The sequence below is a fragment of the Echinops telfairi genome, unplaced genomic scaffold (assembly GCF_000313985.2).
Source record: "Echinops telfairi isolate 266 unplaced genomic scaffold, ASM31398v2 ScPeMD7_655;HRSCAF=1070, whole genome shotgun sequence".
NCBI classification, from domain to species: Eukaryota; Metazoa; Chordata; class Mammalia; order Afrosoricida; family Tenrecidae; genus Echinops; species Echinops telfairi.
Window position 1 is genome coordinate 33,856,189 of NW_022104553.1, and position 9,444 is coordinate 33,865,632.

Sequence of the window (9,444 nt, forward strand, 5' to 3'; positions counted from 1 at the left end):
CAGTGGCCGGGGACCAGGGCGCGGGGGGAGGAGGAGGGTCCGGTCCTGGGAAGGACCCGCGACCCGCCAAGTGGTCCCTTCGGGGTCTGCTGCACCCTTCTAGACCTGTCAGCGGCTCCCGTCCCAGCGCCATCCTCCGATCCTCATCCTAACCCCCACCCTCCCCGGTCTAACCCCTTCTGAAATCCTCTTTCTACCCCCAGCCCCGCTCGTTCCCGAGCCCCACCCCCACCCGCTGCATCCCCAGCCTGACCCCTTTCTTCTCCGTTCCCTTCTCCTCATCGGTCCCATACCCTTCTGAGCGAACCCCCACCCCCACCTGCCCAGCCACGGCCTTCCTCCTTCCCCATCCCCACCCAAGCCCGCGCGCGCCCCTGCACCCCCGCCCGGTGCTCAGTGCGGCCCCTTCTTGTCCTCCTCCCCGCCCTCCGTGCTGCTCCCGCTCTTTCATCCATTCATCTGCTCGCTGAAATCTCTGTGCAGGCCTCATGCTACCTACGGGCCACGAGAGGGGGGGGGGTGTCCCATCCTACCCTGGGCTAGAGGAGGACACCCTGAGGGCCAGACCCCAGGATGAACTTGGGGTTGTCGCTGGAGCTTGAAGGGCGGGAGAAGCTCCAGCCAAATCTGGGGAGTGCTCATCTGGCAGCTGGTTCATGTATTCACCAGATTGTACCCTGCCCCTGCCCCCGTGGACTCAGGCAGGAATCAGGTACAGCCTTGCCTGTGAGGGGCACTAGCCCCCTGTCTAGTCTAGCTGTGTGGGACCATGGGGCTCAGCCCAGGGGCAGTCGCAGCCCCCTGGGGAAGATGAGTCAGCGCACAGTGACAGCTCAGATGGTGGGGCAGTGACAGGGGAGCACATGCAGTCATGGAGGCTAGCATGGGACTCCTCAAGGGATGGCAAGAGGCCTGCCCCAGGCTGAAGGAGGAGGGGGAACTTTCTAGAGGCAGAGATGCAGGAGTGGCTACCTGAGGGGTAAGGAGTGAACCTAGTAATAGGGTGAAGGGAAACTTCCAAGCAGAAGAAACAGTCTTTAGAAAGGCCTAGAAGGGTCCTTTTGTTGGGCTCTCAAAAGTTCCCGGAGAGGAAGCCAGGGGATGGATGTCGTGGGCAATGGGGTGAGATGGAGCTGGAGAGGTAGACAATGGCTAACTCGGGGAAGCCTTGAGTGGCAGGCTGGGCCCCGGGTCCAGATTTGATGCCGGGGACAGCATGGAGCCATTGAAGGTCCAGAGCTGGGGTGAGACAGGGCCTGATCTGTTTTATGAAGATGATTCCAGCACTTGTTGTGAAGGAGAAGCTCTGTGTGTGTGTGTGTGTGTGTGTGTGTGTGTAGGGGGTAGGGCAGTGCCTAGCAGCAAAAGACTGATTGCAGGGGGTTGGGGTGGGGGGCAGACAGTGACTGTCCAACAGCGGGTGGGGGGGATGGTACAGAGAGGCACACATGCCCTGTGAGCCTGACAAGCGAGCAGAAGCCAGGAGGGCTGGGACCAGGGCTGCCCGCTTTCTACTCTCCAATCTAACCCTTGCTCATCTCACCCGCAGCGCAGACCACACACTCATCCTCCAACCTGCTCTCACCTCCCCCTGCCTAGGCCCAGCGGGGCCCATTGACAAAGGTCCTATTGTTAGCTCCAGCTCTGGCTGGGGTCCGCTTACTCCTCTCTCTGCTCTGCAGGCTCGGAGCACTGACAGCCTGGACGGCCCAGGGGAGGGCTCAGTGCAGCCTCTGCCACCCCCAGGGGCACCCAGTGTGAAGGGAAAGCCTGGGAAGAGGTGAGGGGTGAGGGAAGGCTTGGCTGAGGAGGGGGGCCATGTGCAGGACCTGTGGGTGATGTGTCCCCTTCCCTCCAGGCTCTCAGCACCTCGGGGGCCCTTCCCGCGGCTGGCCGATTGTGCCCATTTCCACTACGAGAATGTAGACTTTGGCCACATTCAGGTAGGCAGAAGAGGCACCCGGTCGGTCGGGAGTCAAGTGTAAGCCCTTTCTGTCCCTAAGCACCTCTCAGAGCAGTCAGTGCAGGGGAGGGAGGGGACAGGGGGGAGCTGTTCATTACATTCACTCATTCATTCAACACTCAGCAACTTTACACTGGGGGTCTGCTGCGTGCTAGGACCCTGCTCTCTGCTGGAGACAGCCCCGGGCCAGGTTGGGCAGTGTGCACGCCCAGCGATGGCGGCCTGGAGTGCTCAGAGCTGGACATAGGTTTGGCCAGCCATTGTTTCCCTTCGCAGCTGCTGCTATCGCCCGAGCGTGAAGGGCCCGGCCTCGCTGGCGAGAGTGAGCTGGTGTTTGGGGTGCAGGTAACCTGTCAGGTGAGGCCATCTCAGAGGATCACAGTCCTCAGCTCAGTGTCTGGGGGCCACTGCATCACTCTGTCTCTCCGGCTTCCACAGGGCCGGTCCTGGCCGGTGCTCCGCAGCTACGATGACTTCCGCTCTCTGGACGCCCACCTCCACCGTTGCATATTCGACCGGAGGTTTTCCTGCCTCCCTGAGCTTCCCCCACCTCCTGAGGGGGCCAGGGCTGCCCAGGTAGCCCACTGCCCAGGTGTCCCAGTCCTGGCCTTAGCCTCCTGGTGTGTCCTCCTCAACACTGTGTAAACCGTCAAGACTGGGCGGATAGAGAGGTGGTTCATCACTGGGGTGCCCCACAAGGGGAAACCTGGTGGTGACTGAGCTGCTAGACCCACCAGCTGCTCTATGGGGAAAGATGAGGCTGTTTGCCCCCAATAAAAGCCTTAGGGTCTTTTAAAAAAAAATCACAGCCTGGGAAACCCACAGGGACAGTTCGACTGTGTGCTATGGATTCAGAATCAGTGTGCCATGTCAGCAGGGCAGTGGTTGGGGTGAGACCCCCCACCAGAGCCCAGCGATGCTGTGGGTTGGGCTGTGCACAGAAGGGTGGCAGTTTGAATCCTCCAGCTACTCAGTCCCCAGGCTCGGAGCCCCCGTTGGGTGGGTTCTGTTCTGTCCTGTAGGGTGTCCAGGAGAGGGCGGTGGGTCACCAGTCAGAATAAACAAGTCACGGCACCATTTAACTTCAGTATCACAGCGCAATTAGGACTGCGAGGGGGAGGGGAGGGCCTGGAGCTTGGACCAGTCCCCCCTCCCCCAACTGATCGGAATCGACAGTGTCTCAGAATTAAACAGCAGGGCCAGGATGCCCTCCCTATCCAGAAGCGCACGAGGCTGCGTGGGAGGGCAGTGGGTGCTCCTGGCTCCAGCGGCAGGAGTGGGGGCGGGGCTCATCCTGACGCTGCCCCCCAGATGCTGGTGCCACTGCTGCTGCAGTACCTGGAGACCCTGTCGGGGCTGGTGGACAGTAACCTCAACTGTGGGCCTGTGCTCACCTGGATGGAGGTAACCCTGACAGAGGGGCTTGCTGGCCGGGGAGTGGGCGAGGAGGGACTGAGGGGCACGTGTGGGCACAGGAAGGAGAGGAGTCCGTGTGGAGGAGGCACACTGGTATTTTCGTGTCTGTGTGGGCACATGCCTGAGAGAGGGAGAGAGAGAGCGTGTGCATGTGTGTCTAGGTGGGGAAGATTTAAAGGTCTATCCGTTAGAAACACAGGCTGTAACTCAGATAGCTGGCTCCCTGGGGCCCAGGCTGGAGGGGGAGCCAATGTGCAGTGTCTGCCCATGCAAAGCCAGGGTGCAGGGGCGCATGGGGAGGGCTTGGGGGCAGGGAAGCCCCAGGCCATGTGCAGGCAAAGAAGAGAGGGTGTTTTAGAGAGGGTAGGGGCTTCTGGGTGATGGGGGCTCCTAGGTGGGGGTCCCTCCGGCCACATGCCCCCTCCGTGTCAGCTGGACAACCATGGCCGACGCCTGCTGCTCAGTGAGGAAGCCTCGCTCAACATCCCGGCGGTGGCCGCCGCCCACGTGGTGAAGCGCTATACAGCCCAGGCGCCGGATGAGCTGTCCTTCGAGGTGAGGCTATGGGGGGCTGTCTCTGGCAGGGCCCCTGCCACCCCTTTCTCTGACGCCCCTGTCCATCGCTTCCCTCGCAGGTGGGAGACATCGTCTCCGTGATCGACATGCCGCCCACCGAGGATCGCAGCTGGTGGCGAGGCAAGCGTGGCTTCCAGGTGAGGCGAGGCGGGCCGGGGCCGGGCTGGGGCAGGGGGCAGTAGGAGTCAGGGCCCTGCAGCCTCCTACTCACCCTTAACCCTCCTTAGGTCGGTTTCTTCCCCAGCGAGTGTGTGGAACTATTCACCGAGCGACTCGGGCCGGGGCTCAAGGCAGGTGAGTGGCAGAACCGGGGTGGGGGGCAGGGGGTGCTCTGCATTACAGTCCATCTGCCCACCCACTCCTCACCCTACAGATACTGACGGCCCTGCAGGTGGCGTCCCCATTCCCCAGGGAGTCTCCTCTCTGACCTCAGGTATGGAAACCTGGGGCCCTGCCCCTGGCCCCCTGCACCCCCCACTCCACCTCCCTGGACCCAGGATGGCCCTGCCTCTGTGTCACCTGCCTCTGCCCCCCACAGCTGTGCCCCGGCCTCGTGGGAAGCTGGCGGGCCTCCTCCGGACCTTCATGCGCTCCCGCCCATCGAGACAGAGGCTGAGGCAGCGAGGGATCCTGCGGCAGAGGGTGTTTGGCTGTGACCTTGGGGAGCACCTTAGCAACTCTGGCCAGGATGGTGAGGCCGGAGCCCCCTGACACCTTCACCCACCCCCACCCCCCAAACCAGGCCCCAGCTGGCCTGACCCCGCTGCTTCCTCCCAGTGCCCCAGGTGCTCCGCTGCTGCTCTGAGTTCATCGAGGCCCACGGTGTGGTAGATGGGATCTACCGGCTCTCGGGCGTGTCCTCCAACATCCAGCGGCTGAGGTGAGGGCCCCGCGCCACCACCTACCCAGACTCCTCCGCCCCCTGCAGGGGACACAGTTCTGAGGAGCTGGGAAGGCCCAGAGGGAGGGGAGCCTAAGAGTGAGGTCAGGGAGGGCTTCCTGGAGGAGGTGCCACCCCTGCCCACTGAGACCAAAGGATTCACAGTGCTGTCTTGGAGTGCTGGCATGTCAAGCACTGTCCTAGTGGTGGGGCCACAATGGGGAAGGTGCCAACCTGAAGCCCTGCCCCCAGGGGCCCCCCTACTCCAGGGAGAGCAAAGCAGACAAGAGAGTAATCCCGGGAGGGTGCCAGGAGACAAGGTCTGGGGTAAGGGAGGATACAGATAGTCCCTGAGGATGGCACATGTCTGGCCGCTTGAAATAGGGCAGGCGGAGAGGGCTAGGAGCCGTTGGGCAGTCCAGGACAGCCCGCATGGAGGGGAAGCAATCAGGGCGCAGGGGCCGAGCACGCAGGGCCTTGGTGGCGACTGATAGGATTTGGCTTTTGCTTTGAAGGGAGGGCACACCTCTGGGGTCAAGAGGAATGGCTCACCAACAGTCTGCGGGAGCTGGGGAGAGGCAAGGTCAAGAGGTCATGGAGGGTGGGAGCTGAGCACCGGGGCCCTGCTCTGGGCCTTGACCTCTGGAAGCCAGGAGAGTGGCCTACGTGGTTTGAGCCTTGGCTCCTCCTGCAAGATGGGGCAGCCTGGTCTTTGTGACCCACAGGCTCACTGCCTCTGCAAAGCCCAGCACAAAACCAGGACAAGGGGGGTAGTGTCATCCTGGGCCCTGAGCAGGAATGCCACTGGCTCTGACCTGACTCTCCCGGCCCCGTGGCCCCGTGGCCCCGTGGCTGCAGGCACGAGTTTGACAGCGAGAGGATCCCCGAGCTGTCGGGCCCCGCCTTCCTGCAGGACATCCACAGCGTGTCCTCGCTCTGCAAGCTCTACTTCCGGGAGCTGCCCAACCCCTTGCTCACCTACCAGCTCTATGGAAAGTTCAGCGTGAGTAAGGGTGCCAGGCCAAGCTGGAGGGTGGCGGGGTGGGGGAGGGGGGCTGGCCCTCCCCTCACAAACTGTCCACACCCCAGGAGGCCATGTCCGTGCCCCGGGAGGAAGAGCGCATGGTGCGGGTGCATGACGTCATCCAGCAGCTGCCCCCACCACACTACAGGTAGCCTGGAGACCTCTGGGGGCGGGGGTGGGGAGGGCAGGGGATCTGAAAGGGAGTCGAGGCTCAGGGGTCCCCCACTGTTCCTACTCCCAGGACCCTAGAGTACCTGCTGAGACACCTGGCCCACATGGCCAGACACAGTGCCAACACCAGTATGCATGCCCGCAACCTGGCCATCGTCTGGGCCCCCAACCTCCTGCGGTAAGTAAGTGCGGAAAAGCTTTAGCCCAGTAGTTCTCAACCTGTGGGTCGCGACCCCTTTGGGGGTGGAACACCCCTTCACAGGGGTCGCCCGATTCATAACAGTAGCAACATGACAGTGATGAAGTAGCAATGAAAATAGTTTTAGGGTCAGGGTCACCACAACATGAGGAGCTGTCCAAAAGGGTCGCGGCATGAGGGAGGTGGAGAACCACTGCTCTAGCCTTTTCTCTTGTCCACCAGTGGAGTCCTAGCAGAGTGGTGGTTGCATGTCGGACTGCATTCTGCAAGGTGGGCAGTTCAAAACCACCAGTAGCTCCACCGGAAAAAGACTGGGTTTTCTACTCTGGTCAATAGTGACAGTGTGGGAAACCCACGGGGGTGGCTACGAGTCAGCCTTGACGGGGTAGCAGTGAGCCTGAGTGAGATATGTATCAAGTGTCTCCCATGTTCCAGACCCTACTGTGAGTCTCTGAGCCTCACGTGACCAATGAGCCTTCTCCTGCAGCCCTGGTGGTGTAGTGGGTCACACATTAGGCCGCTAACCAGGAGGTCAACAGTTTGAAACCAGCAGCCGCTGCAATGGAGAAAGAGCAAGCTTCTCTTATCGGGTCTCTGTGAGTTGAAATCAGACTCGACGGCATGTGTCTGTTTCCTCATATCTGAACACATCGAGTGCCCAAGAGTACCAGGGTCTGCGCAGGGAAGGGCGGCCCTCCAGGTGGGGTGACGTCACGCCCACTTGGAATGGTTAGGTGGAGTGGCAGGAGGGGACGGACGGAGGCTCCAGCAGGAAGTCAGGTGACCAGGAGCAGAGCAAGAGCCTGCTGCTCTGGATTTGACGTGCCCAAGACAGGCAAGCGCTCTGTCCGAGAGGAGCTCTCACGCTTTGGGGGGGGACACCCTAAGGCACTAGGGCAGTTGAACGGATGGTCTGGCTGACAGAGGAAAATGAGCACAGGTGAGAGCGCGGGAGTCCAGAGACAGAGGTGGGTGATTTTAAATGAGGCGGGCGAGGAGGACCCCTCTCAGAAGCTCACGTTTGGGTCAAGACCAAAGGCGATGAGGTCTCCAGGACAGCGGGCCTCGGGCACCGTGCGGCAGGAGCTGAGTAGAAAGTTGAGGTGGGAGGAGATGATGAGGTCAGAGAGGTGATGGGTGAGCAGCTGGAGGGGTGGCTGCCGGGTCCAGGTGGGGACTTTGGCTTTTATCTGGAGGAGGTGCAGGCTCCCCCTGGCTGGTGTGAGCAGAGAGAGTCGCGGGGCGGCTGCTGGGCGGGGTCCCACAGGAGAAGGTGGCAGCTGGCTGCAGTGCAAGCCGTGAAGGGGGAGAAGAGGTGACGTTCTGGAAGGGTCAGTTTGCTAACAGGTTGGATGAGGGTGCGAGAGGAGTAGGGGTTAAGGCAGACCCCAGGGGGCTTGGCAGCACAGGTGAAAGTGGCTCTCACTCGCAGTGACCCTACAGGGCTGAGCAGCACTGCCCCTGGGGGCTTCCGAGATCGCAACTCAGACTCATTGCCATGAAGTCCATTTCCACTCCAAACGACCCTCTAGAACAGGTAGCACTGCCCCTGGGGGGTTCCGAGACTGGGTCACCCAAGGGGAGTCGAAAGCCTTGTCTTTCTCCCGAGGAGCAGCTGGCTGGTTTGAACTGCTGACCTTGCGGTTAGCAGCCCATCCCATAACCAGTTAGGCCACCAGGGCGCCTTGCGTGGATGGGGCAAGTAGAGAGCAAGTGGAGAGCCAAGCTCTAGATGTGATCCACAGGCGAAGGTCAGTGTTGGGTGGGCAGTCACCGCGTCCACTGGCTCTCCACCTTACCGAGCCAGAGCTCGACAGCTTAAGGCACTGGCCCGCTGCTCCCTGCCGCCCGACGCAGGTCCATGGAGCTGGAGTCGGTGGGACTGGGTGGAGCTGCCGCCTTCCGGGAGGTCCGGGTGCAGTCGGTGGTGGTGGAGTTCCTCCTCACCCACGTGGATGTCCTCTTCAGCGACACGTTCGCCTCTGCTGGCCTCGATCCTGCAGGTGCGCCCCACCCCCAGCCCTCACATCCTTGTCAGGACCTCCGGCCCCCGCCCTCTCCCCACCCCGAGGAAGCTGGCTGGCTTCCTTCCCAGCCTCCTTCTCATTTCAGCTCAAGAACCCCAATTCTGGGCCCTGACGCTGCTCTTCCTTCACCCCTTGTAGCTCCTGGGGAGCACTCAGGCCATGGGTCCACCTGGGAGGAGGTGGGAGGTCCCCAGACTTGGCCCCGCCCCGGCCCCTCCCAGACTCCCCGCCCTGCCCTGGACCCCCGCCCAGTCAGGAGTCAGCACGTCCATCGGAGGGCCCTCTGGCCTGAGGTAACTGAAGCCAGAGCCTCTACCTCGCTGGCTGCTGGGAGCTGCCTCCTCATCAGCTCGTCTGCCTCACTCCTCCTCCCCGCCTGCTGCCCACCCGCTCCCGCCTGACCGGCCCTGGTCCCCTGCCTTGCCAGCCCGGGTGGGCACGCTGAGGGGCCGGGGCTTGGGCTGTAGCGCTTGGCTTAGCCTGAGTTCTTGGGTGGCCCCAAGGCTGACCGCCACCCTTTGTCCACACTCTCCAGGCCGCTGCCTCCTCCCCAGACCCAAGTCTCTCGCAGGCAGTGGCCCCTCGACACGCCTGCTGACACTGGAGGAGGCCCAGGCCCGGACACAGGGCCGGCTGCGGACAGCCACCGACCCCACGGCCCCCAAGACCCCAACCTCCCCTGTGGACAGGTGAGTGGACGCTGGGACAGGCGGGGGACAGGCCTCCAGACCCACTCTGCTCACACTGCTGCCCATGTCCCCCCCCGCCCCCCAGGAGGAAAAGGGAGAGACGAGGGAAGCCGAGGAAGCCCGGGGGCCCCAGCTGGAAGACCTTCTTTGCCCTGGGCCGGGGCCCAGGCATCCCCCGGATGAAGCCTTTGCCCTGGCTGGGGAGTGTTCGAACCCCGGCGCAGCCTTCAGGTCAGAGACCAGACTGACCTTGCGGGGGCAGCGGCAAGTCCTCACTCCCCCAGCCCCACTCCATGCCCCACCTCTCCTTGCAGGCAGCCGAACTGACACAGCCACCCTGAGGTCAGCCAAGAGCGAGGAGTCACTGTCGTCCCAGGCCAGCGGGGCTGGTGAGCACAGGGTGGCCCGCCCTCCCAGGCCCTCCCGGTGGCCATGCGGCGGAGCTGGGGGAGGTGGGGTGCCCAGGACTGGCCCCCACATGCCGCAGTCAGAGCTGGGC

General features: G+C 62.8%; 1 protein-coding gene across 2 annotated transcripts in view; it reads left to right on the forward strand.

Annotated features, from left to right (window-relative positions):
- Positions 1 to 9,444, forward strand: part of ARHGAP33 (Rho GTPase activating protein 33) — a 13,344-nt gene that overhangs the window by 389 nt on the left and 3,511 nt on the right. Inside the window, exons 1-19 of one of the 2 annotated variants that reach the window (XM_045292920.1) lie at positions 620 to 712; positions 1,683 to 1,780; positions 1,859 to 1,943; positions 2,240 to 2,320; positions 2,402 to 2,539; positions 3,275 to 3,367; positions 3,812 to 3,934; positions 4,015 to 4,092; positions 4,183 to 4,249; positions 4,329 to 4,388; positions 4,494 to 4,646; positions 4,733 to 4,835; positions 5,694 to 5,838; positions 5,925 to 6,007; positions 6,101 to 6,208; positions 8,087 to 8,232; positions 8,792 to 8,945; positions 9,031 to 9,176; positions 9,260 to 9,334. In XM_045292920.1, coding sequence (XP_045148855.1) covers positions 3,275 to 3,367; positions 3,812 to 3,934; positions 4,015 to 4,092; positions 4,183 to 4,249; positions 4,329 to 4,388; positions 4,494 to 4,646; positions 4,733 to 4,835; positions 5,694 to 5,838; positions 5,925 to 6,007; positions 6,101 to 6,208; positions 8,087 to 8,232; positions 8,792 to 8,945; positions 9,031 to 9,176; positions 9,260 to 9,334 — 1,534 coding nt within the window. In that variant the 5' untranslated portion in view covers positions 620 to 712; positions 1,683 to 1,780; positions 1,859 to 1,943; positions 2,240 to 2,320; positions 2,402 to 2,539. Of the gene's footprint in view, positions 1 to 619; positions 713 to 1,682; positions 1,781 to 1,858; positions 1,944 to 2,239; positions 2,321 to 2,401; positions 2,540 to 3,274; positions 3,368 to 3,811; positions 3,935 to 4,014; positions 4,093 to 4,182; positions 4,250 to 4,328; positions 4,389 to 4,493; positions 4,647 to 4,732; positions 4,836 to 5,693; positions 5,839 to 5,924; positions 6,008 to 6,100; positions 6,209 to 8,086; positions 8,233 to 8,791; positions 8,946 to 9,030; positions 9,177 to 9,259; positions 9,335 to 9,444 lie in introns of those variants that run through there. The other variant, XM_045292919.1, reaches the window with a different exon arrangement.